Raw genomic sequence first — 22,500 nt, forward strand, 5'->3', positions numbered from 1 at the left:
GTGCTTCGCTGACTCCGCTGCCGTGACGCGGTGCAACACCGGGAGCCAGACCATCGACTGAGGCTCCAAACTCATCCACTCCAGAAAGTGAGACAACTCTATAGCCGGCTTTCCTGGAGCCTAAACAGGGGAGAAGACATAAACAAACATACACATACATTTTGCAAAAGGCCACAAAACACTCACAGAGTCACAAGTTATGACCCAGCACAGTTAAATGATGAACTAGTTTCTATTCATTGAAATGACTGCCTCCTTTAAAGGTTTGATGACTGTACACTAATGTGTGTCCTTGTGTGTCTGCTGATGACTTGACCATGAAATAATAAATACATTTCCCTTCTGGGATTAATAAATTTCAATTCTCTTCAATTAACTCCATTCTAAATGTTTATTTGGTAGGATTGTCATTAAACTGTGAGTAAATCACTCACTTCAGCTCATACAGGGGCATAAAAGGATGCTTAGACAGCGAGGAATAATGAATGCATACAAGAGACACTTCTTATATCAATGAAAATAAAATCTTACAACATAATACACTAGTTACACCTAATAAGACACTAGCAGACAAGAGAACAGAGACAGAAATGACCGAGAAAAAGATGAATGAGTGAGGGGAGACCGGGGATAGTCGAGATAAGTTGAGTTTACGTATAACTCAGAAGCCCAGAAGAGACACCACCTACAACAGCAAGTCAAGCTAATAAAGGGAGGCCCGGCGAGACACAGAAAATCCGTAATGTGCTAAATTCTCATTAAATGCACATCAAAGGTGTATTAAAAGGTTGATTTCCCCAAGGCCCTCTCTGAGGCCCAGGCAAAGCAGTGTAATTAACATAAATGTCTCTCACATGAACCGCATGCCGCCTCAAGAGCAAAGCAGCTCCAGAGACAGAGACAGAAGGCCACCGGTGTGTGTCATCACCTCTGAACACGCGTGTGTTTTTGTGTGTGACTGCTGGCATTGAGGGCTGTGTGAGTGTGTGTGTGTGTGTGTGTGTGTGTGTGTGAGTGTGTGTGTGTGTGTGTGTATTTGACCATGGTCACACAGATACTGTGTCAGTGGGACAAAGTGGCACGGGACTGAGTGTGTGTGTGTGTGTGTGTGTGTGTGTGTGTGTGTGTGACCATCCGTACACTGAGGCCTGTTCATTTGACTATAGACTTCAGTGGAGACGTGAGGAAATTTTCAGAAGCTCCCACATAGGCTGTAGTACACGCCTGAGGAACAGAGCAGACCCCAGAGAGATCACATCACAGAGTGCAATAGAATCAACCTTTATACTCCATTTATACTCTTTTATACTCATCTTCTATAGATCAGTGGGATTTATGGGCTCAAACACCATAAAACATCCAATATCATCAGCTATTACATCTTCTCACACCCTTGTGTACACACAAACACTCAAAAACACGCGTGCAACCATGCGCACAAGCACACAAACACACATACAAGAACACACATACATTACCTCTGCTACTGGAAAGCAGATCCATAGCAAATCACTTTCACAGTCTGATTTCATTAATGCTGAGAGTGATAAATTGGCGATTTAGGAACTTGTGATTGGCATTACACTGATATTTCATCTGCTAATAAAAAAGCTTGACATGGAACAAATGTGAGAATGAATGGGTTTTAATTATCCGTAGCTGATATCGCAGGCATAATGCAGAACTGAGTGGGATTCAATTAAGGATTGGGCGGTAAAAACTAAGAATTAAAGGTTTAAAGTCACTCTCCAACAAAAAAAAAAAAAAAAGGTGCCCTGCACAAATATTATAATTAGTTTGTACGCGCAGCCAAATGCCAGATGTCTAGAATCCAAAAAGCTGCAGCCAAGGTTTAGAAAATGCAGTCAAGTCAAAGGCAAGGCAGTCCAGACAAGACTACAGCAGTAATTACATCAGCAGCTGGACGGTCAGACGGCACACTGACTACAGCTCACCACGACATGTGGATTTTCTGGCCGCAAAGTCCACACGAGTATATGTAGGCACGCTCATATAACTGTGACTATGAGAAGTAAAAGAGTGTGATAGATAGAGAGACATAAAAGAGACTGGGGGTGGAGGCATTGAGATGGAGTGAGCTTGAGGGGGTGACATGTGGTTGGACTGAAAATTGACTTGGCAGGGAAAGGGAAAGGGAAAGAGAGAAAAAGAGAGAGCTGACAGAGAAAGATATGGGGTTTCAAGAGGAGCGTGACTACGGAGAAGAGACAAAGGCTCTGACCACGCGAAAGCAGCTGCGGACGCTTGGCTCCACGTTACTGCCCCCAAAGGCCGCCACCTCGCCCAGCTGTCGTGGGATCTGGATCGCTTCGTGAAGGAGAAGGCTGAGGTGTCTCTGGTCTGTCAAACCAGCAGATCCACACACCTGCCGAAACAGGTCTGAAACACACACACACACATACATGCATGAACACATAAACACACACACACACACAATACACAATATTAGATTTATTGAATTTACACACAAACAAAAAAACACACACACACACAAAGAGGCAATAAATGGAGAGAGACTGAGAGGAAGGAGAAAAGGAGAGATAGAAAAGAGACAGGAAAATGGGGTGTGGGTGTGTGTGTGTGTGTGTGTGTGTGTGTGTGCGTGTGTGTGTGTGTGTGTGTGTGCGCACGTGTGTGTGTGCGCGTGTTTGTGACTGCAAGTGTGCCTATTAGTGTGACACCTTTAGGAGCTCACGTGACAAGCCACAGAAAGTGTGACATTGCGCAGAAGGTGTCTGCATAGCAAATTTAATTTGCATGCATTAGGTTAAGACATGTGAGTGGGTGAGCGCAGTTAAAGAACTAAGAATTATAAATTCTGTGTGCATGTTTTTATATACCATATTGCATGCAAATAGCATGTACATGTTAAAATGTTTAAAGCTACCTGTGATTGTGCAGGTGGGGCGCATTTGTCCACGTTTATATGTAAATCCTCTTTAAGTGTCTGTCCTATCCCAAATGTATCTGTTTTCATGTATCTGTCTGCTTATGTTTGTGTGCTGTATGTTTATGCTTGTATGAATCTGTTTAAAGCTGAGTCCTAATATGAAGAGAGACAGGGACATAGAGAGAAAGACAAAGAGGCAGATATGACAAAGACACAGAGAGACAGACAAACTGTTTGTGTGTGTGTGTGTGTGTGTGTGTGTGTGTGTGTGTGTGTGTGTGTGTGTGTGTGTGTGTGTGTGTGTGTGTGTGTGTGCGCCCACGTGCATGTGCGTATGTCAGTGCAGGTGAACTAGTACTAACTGTGTATTAACACCAATATGTCAGGTATGTAAATATACAGGCAGACTAAGTTTAATCTAAGTCTACCAAAGAATAAAGTGAATTCAGTTGGGAATACAGTTATTCACCATGCCGAGGACCAGTTTTGCTAGCACATATAGAGCTATGTGCACATTATAACACACCTGCCAAAGCTGCAGTGAGAAAACCTGTCAGCTGTTTACCAGCTGAGTTCTTTACAATCGTAATCAAGCTACTCTTTGGCTTTGAGGGAGCAGAATCAGGGCATCAATCTCCCAGACAAACTGGCAAAGGAGTGCCACGCCAAGCTTGTGTCCAGGAACTTTCCTCTCTGCACATAAACTTACACCCACTATCTGTTGCTACTGGCTTTTATAACAATTAGAGAGACTGTATAGTTACAGCCAGTGGACCTGGCTTTGACCTGCCTGTCTGTTGCACTCTGCAGCCTGGGTCTGAGGTGTTGATGATTCTTCTTCTCGTTTTTCTCTTTTTCTGTTCCTTTTCTTTTTCTGTCCCTTTCATAAACTATCTCTCTCTCTCTCTCTCTCTCTCTCTCTCTCTCTCTCTCTCTCTCTCTCTCTCTCGAATTTATGAGACCAGGTCATAAAAGCTGCCTCAGAGGCTATGTGTAAAACGACCTCCTTCTCTCTTGCATGGCTCTGATGATATATTAGGGCCTAATTGAAAATCGAAAAGAGAAGCCAGGGGAGCAGGAACTCACAAGAGTGAATTGTGCTCTCCCAAAACTACTGCTGCTAATACTGTATGAGCTGTCGGCGAGAGAAATAGAAGGAAAAGCTTTCAGAGTGATTATAGTATTTTTGTCCATTAGACTAAGTGGATATCTTCGTGCTATGTTTGCAATTTGACGTTCTTGTCTTTATCTGAAGCCTTTATTTGGATTTTTGGGAATTTGTTACTCACTTGACTGGGTCTGATACTCACATTTGTATTTTTCTTGGACGTCTGCATTACACAGGCTCACCAAACCAGTTTTAAAGGACAAGACCCGCATCTTTCCATTACGACCACTGTGGAAGACAGAGGGAGTTTTAAGTAATGACATTCCACTCATTTACGGTGCCATATGCTACGGTGCTTACAATGCGCACAAACACACACAAACACACGCACAGAACTAAAGCCAACATTTCCAGGTCATCTAAAAGAAATGGGTCACTAGATGAACATCAGAGAGGAGAGAGAGCCCAAGAAAAACTCTTTAGCAGTGGGTTGCCCCAATGTCCCAGTTTACATCTTGCAAAAAACAGCCAGGGAGAGATGGAGAGAGAATGAGAGAAAGGATGAGATACATCGGGGATGAACAACAACATGTGCAGGTGCTCGGTGGAGAGAGACAGCTGGCCAGAGACAGAGAAAGAAAGAGAGAGAGAAAAGAAAAGAGGGCGAGAGAAAAAGAGAGAAAGAGTGCAGCTGCAGATGCATGTATTGAGAACGGTGCTCCAGAAAACAGAGGGAGCAAGCTTACTCGCCAAAGGCAAAGCTACTGTACTTCACAGCAGTGACTGAGAGTTTAAGAGCAGCTTAGAGTGAGTGACCATAGGGAAAGAGACCCTGGGGCTGACAGCATGCCAACTCAGCAGGTCTGCATCCGGACTGGAGCTTGTGAGATGTGAAAGTGAAGATTTTTCAAACTGAAGGGGAATTTTATATATATATATATTTCACTGAAAAATCTTCACTTTTTTCGCATGTCCCAAGCCTCAGTCCAGATAAATATAGAATATGCGGCAGAACCGAGTAAACAGCTCCCTTTTCACTTCAGCAAATATAAATAAAGTCAGAAGTTCAGGACCTGTCTGCATGCCAGTCAAAGTCATGAACACCAAAGTAATGTTCTCAGAAAGTCCTAGTGTCTGTGATACTGTTTGTGTGATTGTCTGGCAGGGCCTATATGAGAGAGCCTTCTCTGATTATCATGCACGAGCTCCCACACTCATTGTTATTCACATCAAATGTTCACCGGAAAACAAAATTACTAGAATTCATGTGGAGAATAAAAGTGCTGATTCCCACTTATTTGTAGCGAGCAGTTAAGAGCAGCTAAACAAATTTACGATGCAGATAAAGTAAATAACATAGGCATTGGGTTTTTTTTTTTTCTCTCTCTCTCTCCATTATTTGTCAGCTGAAATATTATGCCCCACGCTCTCAATCTTGGCAGACGCATCAGCATTTAGGAGTCAAGTAAGGATCACTTCATCTCAGTCCTTTGCATTTCAATTGGCTTCCTGAGTGTTTGGTTACCTCACAAAATATAATTTGTCTCTCAGTAAAACAGCAACCACACAGTTCTGTATTACACAGCAAAAAAAGTAAAAGCAGGGTTATAACTGTCATGCCTAGACCTCCACACCAAACTTTCCCACCACAGGAGGGTTGTAAATACATTAAATTCTCAGAATTATGTTGTAAATGGTGCCACGATAACCCCGACTAACCTCATGGACACCTCTAATTTATAAAGGCCGGCACTTTACTCATAAGTTTCACGTTTGACTTAACAGAAAAATTAGCACCCTGGGTTTTGATGCTGGAGACAGTTGTACCAGAGGTATGATCAGGACAAGCAGGGAACAAAGTGATTTGCAATTTCCCTCATTCAAATCTTCCTACATCAGGAAATGCTGCCCGAAAGACGACTTTCTTCACTAGAGGCTGAACTGAACATTGCCATGCTTCTGATATTTCGTTTGATGTTGTTCTCAGTTGTGGAATCACCGGCATGTTGACAAGCAAGGAAAACCATATCTTGGTGTGCTATAAACAATTACCCGTTTTTTTTTCACATTATACTGCTATAAATTAAAGAGAAAGGGAAGCATGCCTCTTATCCATCACAATTTCACCAGCCAATAATCAGTGTCAGTACTGTTTTTCCATCCTCTCTAAATACTCCCACGTTTTGTCTTTCTTTCATCATTAGTATCAAACATCATTATATTTTCATCCATTTTCACTTGTTTCTCTCCTCTAATTGAGCAAATAACAGAGGGAGAAGGTGGGCTGAGCTTGTCAGAGACGGTAAATGAGTTCTTGTGGGAGAGCAGTGGTGAAGAGGTCTCTGAAGGGTGAGAGATGTAGTGGTGAAAGGTTAAAAGTTGAATCCTAATTGTGCCACATTTGCTGAGTGTAGCTGGACATCCGATACAACACAACTGGCTGTGTTTCCTTGAGGCACGGAGCCAGGAGGGGACAAGTTCCTTCTCACTGTTCAGGAGCAGTCATGCATTGGCTTAAAGTGAATAGAGCTTTCCTGCAAGCAACGACCTTCTTCATATGTCAGAGAAAGTGTGTCCTAACTTAACTCATCTCAGCTACTAACTCACCTCGGCAACTACTACGGGTGACAAGATCACAATGGGAGTAAATGGACATTCAAATTGGGGAGAAAACAAGGGAGAAAAGCAAAACAGGACAACCGCAAGCGAGTGCAGGGCAATTTACCTGTCGTAAACGTTGAGAAGCCAGTTGAGGCACATGTCCACACAGAGAGGGATGTTGATCAGTACTCCTCGTTCCTCCTCTAATCTCTCATACAGGGCCGTCAGGGCGTGTATCACCTCCACTACATCCATCACGTACTCTCCATGCTGGAGATCCTGCTCCCTAAAAACATCCACCACACTACCCAACTTCAGCAGGTCCACTGGGAAAACAAACATACACACACACACACACACACACACAAGCAAGCATGTGAGCACAAATGCGCACAGTGACAGGCACATGAAAAAGCTCGTAAATGGAAGAGATCAAATGCTTACTCACCTATTTACCTTCTTAAAGGCCCCTCAGTGTGTAGATTATGTGTGAGGAGGGTGTAAACTAATTCAATTGGGTCTCTCTAAACTAATTCCACCCAGCCATTTCCCCTTGCTTCATAGGGATATAGATTTAAGTCTGTCCGCTGATGTAGGGCCTAACTGGATAATCAGATAATGAGATGGCATAGGGCAGGAGGTGGCTAAGTGCTTTCAAGGTTTATGTGGGTACTCAAAAGACTAAAAAGCCTTTTTGTGTCTACGTCTGTATTTTTTCACACAGCTTTCCTCAATCAGTAAAACAGGCAAGCACAATAGTTACTATGGCAGCCAAATAATTAAGTCTCCAAAAGGATATGGACCGACAGACCAACAGAGAGAGAGAGGAGGAGGAGAAAGGAAAGACAGGAGGAGAGGGAGGGAGACAGCAGGTAGGGGAGAAAAAAAGGTGTGTGTGTGCATGTGTGTGTGTGAGAGAGAGAGAAATAAGAGATAGTAGGATAAAGGATAGAAACACAAGTAAAAAGGTGAAGTCTTTTGGGGGAGGGGAATGGGAGGGCTTTTCATCCATGCGTTCATCTGTAACTTATGCAGAATGGTGGAGGAGTGTGAAGAAGAGCATCTCATATTGGTGTGCGTCCACAGGAGAGAGCTTGCCAGGGTCAGGAGGGGAACTGAAGCAAAACACGTTGGGGGGAAAAAAGGCTCTTGCCTGGGCAGAGGAAGATAAACCTCAGTCCAATAGACCTGACCCTAGAGGCTAAGTCGTTAATTCCTCACCCAGACCTTTTAATTAGCTCCCCGCAAGAAGAACAATCACACCAATTATTAGGGCTTAATTAGCCTAGCATGGAAAGGACTGGACTTTAATGAAAATGCCAGGGCCATTTCACACAGATGTGCCAAGCACTATCTTCAGCTAATTCATGGCTGATACAACCTGTCTTGAGAACACATGCGTATGCATATCTGAATGACAAGAGAGGGCAAACGTGTCAGTGTGGTCTGGAGAAAACATCTTTTTCTGTTACGTACATCTCAGAGCTTTCTGCACTCGCCGCAGCTTTATGGCAGTCCGATACGCGGAGAACTTGATGTTGTTTAGATCCGCTAAAGGACAGAGGAGTGGTAAAGAAGTAAAGAAAAAGAAGAAGAGGATTTTAGGATTTAACAAGGACAAAACAAACAAAGAAGCGCACTCTCTGCAAGATAAAAGCAGCTCTGAGGAAACACTTCACTTCCTTCAGAGGAAATGATGAGTCATGAAGGTGTGTGTGTGTGTGTGTGTGTGTGTGTGTGTGTGTGTGTGTGTGTGTGTGTGCACTGAAGGGTTGGTATTCATCCAAGTCATCGTGACAGCATTACAATTTAGACATAACATCTCATTTCAAAGGATCCCACAGAGCAAATGGCATTTAATCATAATTAATTAGAGGCACGCAAAGCAATGGTGTGGCTAGCAAGGCAAAGGCCATGGGTTAATGAGACTAGTGCCTCTGTCAGTGAGGGGGACAGAGAGAAAATAGTGGGCATTAATGAGGTACAGGGTGGCGCGATGGAGGGCTGACTACCCCTGTACTGGAGCTTAAGTGGGGATGAAAGCCCTGGGAAAGGAAGCTTAATTGTCTCACCAAGCGATTGGTACAACTCTGTCATCTTTGGATGATCCCAGCAGGTTGTCTGCGCCTGGTGGCTATAAGAGAGAGAGAGAGAGACAGAGAGAGAGAGAGAGACAGAGAGAGAGAGAGAGAGAGAGAGAGAGAGAGAGAGAGAGAGAGAGAGAGAGAGAAAGAGAGACAGAGAGAGAGAGAGAGACAGAGAGAGAGAGAGAGAGAGAGAGAAAGAGAGACAGAGAGAGAGAGAGAGAGAGAGAGAGAGAGAAAGAGAGACAGAGAGAGAGAGAGAGAGAGAGAGACAGAGAGAGAGAGAGAGAGAGAGAGAGAAAGAGAGACAGAGAGAGAGAGAGAGAGAGAAAGAGAGAAAGAGAGAGAGAGAGAGAGAGAGAGAGAGAGAGAGAGAGAGAGAGAACGTGGCAGTGTGAGGGAAAGAGAGGCAGAAAAACAAAGAAGGAAAAGGAGGCTATATCAGAATCAGATTGGGAAAAAAAATATGTTGAAAAATTAGCAGCAGGCAGCGAGGAAGAGGAGATTGAGGGGAAGAGAAGCGAGAGAGACAGGCACAGGGAACGAGAGACAGAGAGAAAACGCAGGAGCATCTGCGTGCAAAAGATGAAGTTAACAGAGATCACAGAACCATTAAGTGCTCACATCCTGTAGCACAATGCCTGACCTGTGTTCCGGAGAAAGAAAAAGAAAAAAAAAAAACACTGAACACAGCATGCACTGTAAGTGCTACTAGCAAAAACGGACATGTAAGAGCTTTCTCCCCTGGCAACTACACCTGCGCTACACTCTGTCTTTTACATTGTAAACGGCATTTATAAACTCCCCTCTCAATGCCTGGCCATGCCCGCTAGCTCTGCTACAGTGACACCGGAAAAGACAGCTACACACACCAAAAAAAAACAAACAAACAAAAAAAAAACATCAAATGAATTAATCACAAAAACAGGATGTTTAAAGGACGCTGTGGGCATCCTGTACGATCATCATGACAGTCACATACACAGAATTTGAAATCGATTAGCGAGCTGCTAACAGAAACCGTCAGGTGTTGTCTTTCTTTTCCCTCCCTTTCGTTTTCAGCCTAGTTACACAGTCCATAAAGAATTAACACACACACACACACACACACAGGAGGCAATGCGGTGAGAGTGAACAAATGGCGATTAACAAAGCTAACAAAACACTTGGTGAAAAAAAAAAAAAACAGCCAAAGTACAAAGGCAAATACAGACTGGCCACAGAGGAATATTGATAGGCCAAATACATCAGTGACTGTCAGGAAGGCTAAGCTCAACAGCGTTCCCCTGAGACCAGCCAGAATTCATGGCCCTTAGCCAGAGCAACAGCCAATGTGAATTACAGTGTAATAATCTTCTGCATCAGGTAGCAGCAACAATGAAATCTCTCCCTCTCTCTCTCTCTTTTTTTCTCTCTCTGTCTTTCTTTCTCTCTGTCTTCCTGTCTTGCTCCCTCTCTCTCTCTCTTTTTTTCTCTCTCTCTCTCTCTGATAAATCTGATAATCACTGATGACCCAGCTTCACAGTTCGTTTGCTTTCAAGCATTCATGCAAAAAGGTCTATGATTTGCTGTTGGACTCACTTGATGTAGTAGGGCACTTTGTTGGGAGATATTGCACGCTCCCATGGTATCTGTACTGAGGCTTGAGGAAAAAGAAAGAAAGAACTATCACATTGACATATCAACCATGAGATGCTTTTTGCAAATTTTTTAATAGCAGTTTCTATTAAAGTTTCTTCATGCGAAAACACAGCAAAACACAACAGACTCCACCAACACCTGTCTTTAGTACGGAAAAAAAATATGAATGTTACTTTAGGACAAGCATATACTCTTGAATCTTTGAATTGTCACTGTCAACAGCTACTAAAATATGAGTCAAAGCAAGGTTAAAATGTATTACAACTTTACATATCTGTGTCTGCTATGCTGCAGACAACCATTGCTATCACCATGGTAACTACAGTCAATTCTATAAATACTCGTTCCATGGTGTCTTATCATTTGACATGCGATTACTGTGATCTATATGTGTATAGTCATTTTGTTTGGGTCTGTTCTCTGACAGCAGAGGCACACATAAAGCCATACCAGCTACCGCCTTAGAAACAGGCCTTTGGAGAGACTGTGTATGTGAATGTATGAGTCAGGTATCTTTTGAGCTAACTCTACTAGAGCGGTGTGATTTGCTGGCATTGCCACCGGTGTTAATAAGGCTTTATGGGGTCCAAGGCAGCAAAGATTTCTCATTGCAGAGTCTTACATTATTCAGTATGCATTGTAATCCGATCCCTGTTAAGTCTGCCTAACAGTACTTTTGTTGTCGTCGCTGTTCCTGTTACTGTAATTGTTATTGTTATTGTTGTTGTTTGTTGTTTTGGCTGAAAAAAAAAAAGGTTCAACTTGTCGGAGCCACCTATTTTTTTTTTCCGTGTTTCTCCACTCAAGTCTGTTAGTGAAGTTTTAGATTTGAAATCTGTAATCCAGTGAGTCCTAAAGACTTGAGTGGAGAAACATGGGTTTAATCCCCAGAGCCGCTCTGCCCTTCCCTCTCTCTCTTTTTCATCCGTGTCTTGCCCTGTCACTGACACACACTGGGGATTCACAGCTGCTGCTTTAAATGAGTGTTGTGCCTCTTTCTTACTGGACAGAAAGTGCTGGGATCCTGGCCCAAAATCTCTGTGTGCATCCTGTAGCTGCTTCAATCGCTCTTCAATGGAGCCCTGCAAAAGAGAGACACACACACACACACACACAGAGAGAGAGAGAGACAGAGTCATACCCAAGGGTAAATCACAGAGAAACTGTCGCACACTACCGTCCTACATCCCTTCTCTCTTCTCTCTCTTCTCTCTCTTCTCCCCTCTGTTTGCTAATTAGACTTCACTGCAGATCTACACGAGAGCACTTCCTCCCCGCACCCTCCCCACTATCTTTGTAGGGAGTCAGGTTAGGGGAAAAAAAAAAAACAAAAAAAAAAAAAACTTTTTTCTTTCCATTTTGATGACAACAGTTCAAGCTAAAATGAACGTCTGGGGGAAAGCTGCGCAAGCTCTGGAGAGCAGAGGAGAGAAGGTGGGAATTTAGTGTTCAAAGAAGTTCGCCACAGTCACTCTCTCTCTCTCTCTCTCTCTCTCTCTCTCCCTCTCTCTCGCTCTCTCGCTCTCTCTCTCTCTCTCACTCTCCGTGTTGGCCTCTTTGGGGAATTCATCCGCGCTAATCCAGGTTTATTTATGCGATATTGGATTTGCCATGTAAATCATTGTCAGAGAATGTCAAAACAGAAACGTAAACAATGGCCCACAAATCCACATGGGTACGCATATGCACACACAAAGCTCTCTCTATAATGCAGGTTCAAGGACAGCTATATGTAAGCATAAATAGCGAGTTATTATGTAGTGCTGTGCAAATCATTACGTAAGGATTCTCAAAACTCACCCTAATTGACACATACACATTCAATATAAATGAGCACTCCAAACATGTATTATTGGGCTTTGACATTCAGTGCAAAGCAAAGAGGAGAAGCAAACAACTGTAGAACACAGGGTTTGACAATACAATGGAAACAATAAAGTCACTCCATCACACAATAATGGCACTAAACAACTAAAATCACTAAACTGTTTTCTTGCTTCAAGCCACTGAAATCAAAACTGTTATATCTGACACGACGTGAGCTCTGACAGATTTTCACTCTGTGTGTGTGTGTGTGTGTGTGTGTGTGTGTTTTGTAACACAAATGTTTGTGTCACTGAGAACAATGTGAGACATCATAATATGACATGCTAAACAAGGAAAAACTGCATTTCAAGTCAAATCTACTTGTCAAAGACAAGAATGCTTAAAAGGATGCTTAAAAAGATAGTTTGTGAAAACCATTAAAGAAGTCTAAAGCTTACCACAGAACTAAATCTGCACCCCATGACATCACATACTTTGTCTTGGGCCTCATACGGATATTACTGGTGAAAGGGCTGCTCTTTAGGAATTGTAATAATACGTAGCTGAACACTGGAAAAAAAGTGATATGTTGTGATATATCATATTTTATTTCATCTTTGGAAAAAAAATCTGAAAACTAACCCACACTGTCTCTCTGACTGTTAAATGTAAGACCTGACCTGTTGTCTTGTTACGTGGAGAGCTTTCTTATGGAAGTCACTGCCCAATCACGACTGTTTACGGTAGAGTCGCAACCAAGTAACACAAAGTCGTTTTGATCTCTGCTTCTGAGATCGGTTTTCTTTTTTCTTTTTCTTTTTTTTTTATTTTCAACCCTTTCTCCCAGTTTGGTATTGCAGAATATCTGTATCACTGCGCCCATTACACCCCATGATGTAATGGTCGATGCAGGAACATAAAGACTAGCATGAGCATCCACAGTAACATTCAAACCAAACCACCACTTCTATTCACATGCTCAGTTGAGGAGCAATTCCATGGCAACAGAGTGTATGTGGAGACCCATGGTATTTTAGACGGCGGGTGGTTCCTATTCAGTTAACCCTCCAACCTGCTGGTATTGCAAAGATCTTGAAACCTCAACAAAGACGTCCAGTGTAACACATTATTCACATTATTTAAAGACAAATAGAGGCTATTCTGGAGATTAAAGTCAGTCTGACTATCTGTTGATAAATGGTTATTCATTTATTTCATGATAGACCTGTTATTTTGTCTACCTCCTATATAATGCATGTGTGGTATAGCTGAACCAAAGTCTTATTAAATCAGTCAATTTCAAGAACACAAATATTTCAAGATTTCTTTTTTTTGTTTTTTTAAAGAAGTGAAGACAAGTTTCTGGAGGCAGTGAAGGTGAATCCAATGGAGGAGGAGTTGATCGTTTTGTTCAAATGACTGGCACTTATCCTAGTACTCAGCAAGGAAAAGATGCCAAGAATACAAAAATAACTGATCACATATGAATGCACAATGCAAATTTCATCACAGTCTCTCTCACACTCTACCCATTTCCATCACACTCTCACAAACATACACTCTTCTTCTAGCTATTTCTGTTCCGACTCACAAAGACACACCCAGAACACTTTATCCCTATCCACACCTACCATTATAAACACACATACCCACATACTCCATCTTCTCTCTCTAAATCAATATTTATTTATTTATTTATTTATTTATTTATCAATCAAACGTAGACAGTCAGACCACTCCATTCTCTCTATCCGTCTGCATCACATGCATTTATCTCAATTTTCAATATCACACACATATACCCCTTTTGTTCTGCTTTCTTTCACTATTTTTGCTGACTCTGGTATGCCCATTGTTTCACACCAAGCAATCCAATATGTTTACCTCTGTAGACAAGTGGCCCTTTCCTGTGACCACCAATAAAAATGCATTCACTGTGGAGAGCTGGACAATTACTGTTCCATAACAGAAACCCTCTCTCTATATTTCACTGAACGGTAATGCATACACAGACCTGAGCAATGATCCTGTGGTTTGTGAGTGCCAACGCTGCGTGGAGCCAGGACATACCTGCAGCAGTTTCCACCTGCTGTTGAGATGCTCCAGGGTTCTGGCGTTCTCCATGGACAAATGGACATCGGAGATGGCCAGCTGGTGAGCCAGGTCATTGATGTGTTTCATTCCTTCCTTGACCTGGGTCAACTCTTCCTTGAACAACTGGACAGAAGGAAAAAAGAGACTGAGTTACAGAGACATTCATACAAAAATAGTGACACTGAATTGAACTAAATGAAGCAGAGAGAGAGAAAGCGAGAAATAAAAACAAGTCCACAGAGAAAGAGAAGAAATAGCTCAGTGTTGTCACACTAAAAGAGCACTGCTAAATTTGACTGTGTGTGTGTGTGTGTGTGTGTGTGTGTGTGTGTGTGTCTGTGTGTGTGTGTGTGTGTGTGTGTGTGTGTGTGTGTGTGAGCGAGAGAGAAAGAGAGAGAGAGGGTGGGGGCAAGAAAAGAAGAAAGAGCAGTCACAGATCTAAAACCTTAAAGCATAATGGGAAAACTGGAAGCCTAGTCCTGGCTCCAACATACACAGCCTCTGATGCAGCCAGGGGAGTTCAGCAATAATGATCTCTGGGAAGTGTGTGCAGCACAAACACACACACACACACACTCACACACACACAAACACACGGGCACACACACACACACACACACACACACACACACACACACACACACTAAAGCTAATGGAGTGACGCTGTGGGCTCATAGTAGAAACAGGAGGTCAGGGGCTTTGTTTAGACATCTCTGCTGACAGAGGTTGAACCCAGAGATCATAGAACATGTGTTTGCTCTGACAGGAAAGAAAACACTGACACAATTAATCTAAGCCACAGCAAATATATCACATTAGTGCTGCATGAGGGAGATGGGATATGATTAAGAGAAATGAGTCATCTGTGTTTAATCACACAGTCCTGCCTCTGACAAGACCCAAATTTAGAGCACGATGCTGATGCCCCCTCCTGCATGGATGGGTAAAGAAACCGCCGCATTTTTCATAGGTCTGTTTTTAAAGTTATCATGCTGGATTTTTTTTCGGTTGTTGATTAAACTCAAGCCAACTTAAGCCTTAGAGGGCTTGCTAACTAACAAACAAGGTGACTTTGTAAGAAATATTACCATTAAGGCAGAATTCACAAAAGCCAAGAGTATTCCAAGATTGGAACACAAAACAATTACTGGTATCCCAAGGTGGATTTGTAAGAGCCACTCACAACAAAGGTGTATCCATAATCATGTTCCACGATGGTTTCATAAGAAATTATGGATCCATTCTGACATACCACTGGTTCTTATGAATATACTCATATTTACAAGAACCAACAGTAGTGCATGAATGGATTTCTATGACCATGTGGTGAACTAAAAATGAAATCCAGGTTGACCTAAACCTCCAAACAAAACCTCCCAAATGGACTTTACAAAAGAAAAAGAGAGCACGACTTATCTGAGCCTCCTTGGCTGACCTCTCCGATCCAGCAGTGCAGTTTTGACACAAAACTATTAGAGGTAAATAGGTAAATGTATCAGGAGGGTACTGGGCACAGAGCCATCCCTGCACGAGGCCAAAGTCACTGAGTGCCATCTCTCTGCTAAATGCTCCCACTCCAATTTCATACTGCAGCGGTAAACAAAACAAATTCAGCTGTGACCAACTTCATCACGCCTGTTTCTTCTTTCACCCTATTTTGAAAATGAAAATTCTGTGTAGCAATCAGAAATTAGTTCCAAATTTAATCCGGCCAAAGCAGTTCAAACGTAAAGCAGTTCAAATCTTAGTGCCCTTAGTGGAAGGGTGCTTGAGTATTTTGGGGGTTTCTTTCTAATACACATCATTACCTCAGGATTGTTGCAGTAGAACAGAAAAGCAGGTGATGGTGGCTGTAGGCTAAATGTCATTCTTCAAAAGTAAAGATCAGGCTCTCCATGACTTTGTCAAAGACATTAGACCAGTTTTGCTCCAGTCCAAGGGACTAACTGGACAACATATTTCTCGTCCTAGTCCACAAGCATCACTCCTAATTCAACTTCTTTAACAATTCTCAAGTATTTTAATAAGCACTTTCATATTTTAAATTGAATAAAAAGTTTATTGAGTTGAATAAAAATGCACTAGTTTGTGAGTTCCCATACTGGTGTGGAGAAACTCTGTTCCGGTATACCTGTCTTGAAGCGATCAGTAATAATGATGAGCATCGTGTCACTGACAATTGAGGATTGCTCCCTGCATTTTCACGCTGCTTTCGTGTCTTAAAGTACAACCAAATCTGATATTAGTCATCTCAGACTTTTACTTTAAGTTTTTACAGACTTTTACTTTTACTTTTTAACTTTTAATGCAGAACTACGAGATGTACCTAAAAAAGTCCAGACACAGCCACAAGTCCACAAAAGTAAGGACAGCAATGTTGGAATAAAATCTGAAGTAGAGGCGGTGTTTAGACATGAGCCTTTCACAAGCACATATTAATAATGAAGGTTATTTCTGTCTGCTGAAGCTTGGCCCACCTCTTTTCAAACTCAATTTCTTCAGAGAGAAATGACTGATGTGTTCAACATTGCTTTTGTTCTTACAGTTATATTGGTGGTTCTCCCTTAGCCTACATAAAAGATTTAGAGCCTATCGACACACAAGTTAGCATTGTATTATGTTGGTATACCTTTGTGGCATCAATGTGGTCCTGGAGGGAGTCAATGAAGAGATCACCAACAGGTTCCCAAGCATCTCTTACACCCTCAGCCTGCTCTAGAGCCACTGCAAGCTCCTCCATGGCAGCCTGGACCTGTAGGAGGCGCTCTAGAGTTCGTTCCATGTGCCGATGGCGGTCCACGCAACGTGCCGTTAGTTTCTCCCACAGGTCACTGGCCACGTTAGCCTGCTTCCACACTGAGCGACTCACATTCAGGATGCGTCGCCTTGGAGACACCTCTGAGAGGGGATAGATGAACAAACATCACAGTTATTCCTACATGTATAAGTAAATTTATCGATATTATTTCACTCCCACTTACTAGTCCAATTCTGAACTTCTGCTATGTGCTACACACAAATAAATAAACTCATCGACACACACAGCTCAAATTGGAGTAAATGGAGGGGCCGGACTATCATAGCATGTTATATGAGAAGAGATGTTTTTCCATCAGGTACGACACTGAACACACCTGCTCTGCTCTGTTATAATCAGACCACTTAGTGGTCCACATTTGGATAGTGCGCAGTGAAGGGAGAATGTGGAGAGAGATAGTGCAGGGGGATAGCTAGATAGCTGAATAGATAGATGGAGAGAGACTGAAAGAGAAAGTGGAGGGGGAAAGAGAAGATGGGAGAGAGAGAGAGAGAGAGAGAGAGAGAGAGAGAGAGAGAGGCACACATAGATAGTTGGATACGCAGATGTAGAGCGACAGTGAAACAAAGAGCTGTAAGGACCTTTGCCATCAGGGAGTGTCTCCTCAGGTTCTTGGAAGGGATGCTGTGCCAGGAAGGCCTGGGCCGACTCCAACACTGAGTAGATGAAGGGCCCTCTGGACTTCACATCTTCCATGAAGGCCTGCAGACAAGATACAGACACTGAGCTCACACACACACTCACAAGCTCACATGCACAAACGCACAGATCCACACATGACCACATACACACACACACATTCTCTCTCTCTCTCACACACACACACATACTGAGGGATCACTGGCAGAGCCACAAAGCAGTACATTTGGATGGCCAGAATCCCCAGAGAGAAGCGATCAACTGGCGTCTCCACAAAGCTCAGGCAATTAGCCCTCAACACAAGCTGAAAAAGGGGACTGTTTATGCTCCTCTCCTAATGCACACACTACAGACGCTACGCAGAAAGGCTTAGCTGCACCCAGTCCTCATAAAATTTTTTTTAAAAAAATAGGAAAAGAAAAAAAAAGAAAACTCTGCACGGACTGATTCCCAAAGAGTCCACAGCCCTACGGTATTATCCGCCCAGACCTCCGCAAATCTTCATTCAGTACAAACCTTAGGTTAGGTGACAACACTATTCATTTGCTTTTATTCTGGAATTAAATCTCAGGGCCTTGTCACCATCCTCCCAAAGTCATTTATTCTGGACATGCCGGCCATCCAATCCTCTTACCATGTGAAGAGATTACAATTTTATTTCAAATCTCCTACATTACAAAACCTGGAGTCACCCACGCTGGGCCGCCGAAGCTGTTAACGTCTTTCAGCGACCATTAAACCGCGGCACGGCGAGAGGAGTCGCTCCCGATAACGGTTTGCGCTCGACGAAAATTAAATGCGAAACCCCACTGAACTGGCAAATACGACGCTAAGCAAACAAGCTAAAAGTGTATGGCGGAGGCTGCTAGCGCTGATAAGATTTCCTGGTGAGTTTCCATGGCAAAAGTCTCTCTTGTGCTAAGGCTGGCCCCGCGGTGGCTTCTGCTCCCCTTCCTTTCAATTTAAAACCGAATTTTAGCTTAAATTTCACACTCAGGAACTCCAGCCCTGGCTGAGGGAGCATGAAAAATAAAGACTTCAGATTTATATCAATTATGCATCTAAAGAAAAAGTGATTAGAAATTGTTGGATTTCTCTCTCTCTCTCTCTCTCTCTCTTGCTCTCACTCTCACTCTCTCTCTCTCTCTCTCTCGCTCTCGCTCTCACTCTCTCTCGCTCTCTCTCTCTCTCTGAATTACATACACCATCCTAGGTTTGCGCTGTGGGTCTCTGGAGATCCCATTACAGAGCAAACTCCTCTGCGCTTCACTGTGTATGAGCATATACTCACACACACACACACACACATATACACACATATAGATGAGGGGCCATCAGCGAGTGCCACACATCATAACACAGCAGACAAAATCCACTTAGGATCAATAATTCACATTTTTTAAAACGCTGTAATTCTCTGCAGAATACCCAATGCAATTTCCTTCTCCTTGATCTGTGGGAAAAGTTTCTGAGCGATACAGTGCTTTAGGAAAAGGAGCGCCGAAGACAGATTGGGAAAGAAAAGCTTCTGAAGCAATAGGAATAGGTGTTGTGAGCATGCGTATGTGTGCACATGCGTGTGAGAGAGAGTTGACTAGCCACGTGTTAAAAGGTATTTCACAGTGTGTCTTAGTGCAGCTTCAGGAATGAGAGAGGGAGAGGAAAGGGAACAGAGCATTCTGACAGTGAGCACACAGATCAGGCTGTCAGGCTAACACACTATAGAGTGTCATTTGAGAGGCTGAATTCACAATGTATATGGAAAGAATACGTTGTGCTCTGTTCTCTTTTCATTTCTCTCTTTTCCTAACTCAATCTCTCTTTCTCTCTCTCACACACTCACACACATGCACACACGCACACATAGAGTTTGCCTGTCTCTGCTACATCTGCCTCTTTGTCTCTCTCCCTCTGTCTCTGTCTCTCCTCTTCAGAACAGAACTTCCTCCAGAATGTCATCACAACTGACAGTACTGAAAATTGGAAGGAAGTTGGAAATAACTTTTGCAGTGGCACAAGACCAATTACAGTGTTTGTGTGTGTGTGTGTCTCTCTCTATTTGTCTGTCTGTCTGTCTGTCTGTCTGTCCACACACTGTGCATACACAGTCTGCCTATTTTGCTGCTGTCCTTTGCCCTATTTTGGGGGTCACATCTATATACTGCCTCAGGAGCTGAAATTTAATGCCAAAACCAAAGAGGTAACACTCAATATATTCTCCCTGCTTAAAGGTAGGTAACAGATCTTTTAATTAGCTGGCACAGGTGGGAAGGCTGGCATCCAGCAATACTATATCACTCAAACTCAACTCCTGAAGTTACTCTGGAGTCTTAAATGTTTCCCTGGGCTCGTTATTTTGATGGATGGCCAAATGAACAACATTGCAAGTCATATCTGATGGTTAACCGCAAAGAATGGAACTGGATCTGTATGTGTGTGAGCTACTGTATCTTACCTCAGTTGGGCGTATATTGAGCAGGCAGCAGGAGTTTGTGTGTGTGCTGTGCATTTAGGTGTGTCTTTTTGCGTGTGTGTGTGTGTGTGTGTGTGTGTGTGTGTGTGATCCATGAGTCACCATACCTGGTGGAGCTCTCTCTGGTGCTGGACAGCTCCCACATCGCCCCCTATAGGCAGCTGTTCAGAAAGTTCTTCATCTTTTGCAGTAAGCCATTCAATGATCTCCTGGAGGGAGAGCTGCAGCTTTCCACTGTTGTCTGAAAAGACCTCCAACCGTGCCCTGACAACCCACACACACACACACATAGAAAACAGAATGGTAAGGTGAAAATTCACATTATGCTTGTGTGAGTCTGACATCTCTCTGAAGATCTCTCAGAGCTGTCTAGCTACAAACAGGGCCAATAAGTATTGCATGGATGTCCACGGTACGGTAATGAATACTGAAAACAACCGTTGTCAAACGCTGATGAACACTGAATACCCGTGACACTCATTCACAAGACTGAAACATAAAGGTACATCTCATCACATTTCATCTACTCCGATTAACATTCAGCACGAGGCAAGACAGCTTACCAGCTTCCCGGGAACGTGTTTAAAAGGGTGGCATGAATATACCATAAATAAAACATAAAACGAGTCTTTTTGCCACCTGCCAGCACTGGTTGGCATTGTCTCTGGGAGTAAGAGAAGTTTCATCAGGATCACAGCTGGGGCCAGAGAGGGAGGGATGTGGGCATGCCTCACTGTTTCAATTACACACAATCCCACAGCAAGGTGCCCACACTCTATTGCATCATTCTACACAAAATGTCACACCTAGTAACTGGACACGCGTGGGGGCGGGGGGTGGAGTGGAGGGGGGGGGGGGGGGGGGGGGGGTGGAGGGAGAGAAAGAAAAAAGGAGTGGGACAGAAAGGGACCTTCTGATTATGTTTTCTTCTTTTATTATTCATGCTTTGGCAATAGTGTGACTTCGTGCCAATAAAGCTTTAATGGAGTAAACTGAAGGACAGTTGAGGAAGAGAAGGGGAAAGAGCAAGGGGAGAACGGTTTGAGTGAGGGTGAGCTAAAGAATGAGAGAGAGAGAGAGAGAGAGAGAGAGAGGGACAACAACACTATCATCACAACTCCAACTGAACTCTTAGCCACAGAAGAGAACAGCCCTACAGCTCAATATAATGGTCTGGTTATTAAATACCAAAAGCCATTATCGTGTGTGTGTGTGTGTTTGTGTGTGTGTGTTTGTGTGTGTGTGTGTGTGTGTGTGTGTGTGTATTTGTTTGTTTGTTAGAGACTGCATTAGGCATGTCCACTAGACTGAGAGGCAGATAAATAAGCAAACATAGTTCTAGTGGAGAACAGTTGTGTACACACACACACACACATACACACAAACATACAAACACACACAATGTACTTTTTCTCCGGTGCAGTGACCATCCAATTTGAGCCTTATCCAGACTTCTCAATCAGTCACTGTGTGTGTGTATTATATTCCATGTCCATACTCAGCCCGGCAGTGAGGCACCGTAATGTAGAAAGCCTTTTGTTACACAGTAAATGCCAACTTCACCAGCTGTATCCTTTGCCATTCCATTACTGCAAAGAGAATCAGAGGGTTGAGGATAGGCAGACAGCAAAGAGGGATAGAGAAAGAGAAAAAGAGAGCAAAACAGAAACAGAATGAGCAAGACAGAAAAGGATATCAAGGGAAGGATGAGGAGGAGAAAGAGAGGGAGAGGGAGAGACAAAGACAAAGAGCTCAATTTGGACAGTGGTCTCTGAGCGGAATTGAGCGTACACAAGAGCGCCTGTGTGTGTGTGTGTGTGTGTATGTGTGTGTGTGTGTGTGTGTGTGTATGTGTGTGTGTGTATGTGTGTGTATGTGTGTGCGCGTGTGCTATGCATGTGTGTACAGGGCCACAGCCAAGCGGCTCATGTCCATCCACACATAAGGGACACATATGCTCCATCAGAACCCTCTGGGAACCTATCCTTGCTCCACTGTTTAACAATTGATCCATAGCCAGAGTGGAGCTCACCGCACACCTGTACAGAGCGAGGGGCCATGACAGCGTGACTAAAACGCTGGCACACACATCGGCAGCTGCATTCAACCGGACAACGCAAAGAATTCTCCCCTCCCCGAACCCACCGCTGCAGCCTGAGTAACCCACACGACCATGACGGTTTAAAAAACGGATATTCTGAGAATCAACAGGAACACCCTATTGCCCATTGTGTAGTTCCATAATGTCCTCCCCGACATTCACCATCGTGTAATCCATCACGGTATAAATCCATCAGCAGGATGATTCTCAAAGCAACCAATCAC

At 43.3% G+C, this 22,500-nt stretch overlaps 1 protein-coding gene across 1 annotated transcript in view; it reads right to left on the bottom strand.

Annotated features, from left to right (window-relative positions):
* Positions 1-22,500, bottom strand: part of drp2 (dystrophin related protein 2) — a 70,037-nt gene that overhangs the window by 14,214 nt on the left and 33,323 nt on the right. Inside the window, exons 4-15 of the mRNA XM_030764648.1 lie at positions 20,283-20,439; positions 17,645-17,765; positions 16,875-17,143; positions 14,222-14,368; positions 11,349-11,427; positions 10,286-10,346; positions 8,693-8,754; positions 8,097-8,171; positions 6,745-6,946; positions 4,222-4,307; positions 2,243-2,400; positions 1-120 (exon numbers count right to left, since the gene is read on the bottom strand). The exon at positions 1-120 is cut by the window's left edge and continues 47 nt beyond it. Coding sequence (XP_030620508.1) covers positions 1-120; positions 2,243-2,400; positions 4,222-4,307; positions 6,745-6,946; positions 8,097-8,171; positions 8,693-8,754; positions 10,286-10,346; positions 11,349-11,427; positions 14,222-14,368; positions 16,875-17,143; positions 17,645-17,765; positions 20,283-20,439 — 1,537 coding nt within the window. The remainder of the gene's footprint in view (positions 121-2,242; positions 2,401-4,221; positions 4,308-6,744; positions 6,947-8,096; positions 8,172-8,692; positions 8,755-10,285; positions 10,347-11,348; positions 11,428-14,221; positions 14,369-16,874; positions 17,144-17,644; positions 17,766-20,282; positions 20,440-22,500) is intronic.

This window comes from Chanos chanos, chromosome 2 (genome assembly GCF_902362185.1).
Source record: "Chanos chanos chromosome 2, fChaCha1.1, whole genome shotgun sequence".
NCBI lineage: Eukaryota > Metazoa > Chordata > Actinopteri > Gonorynchiformes > Chanidae > Chanos > Chanos chanos.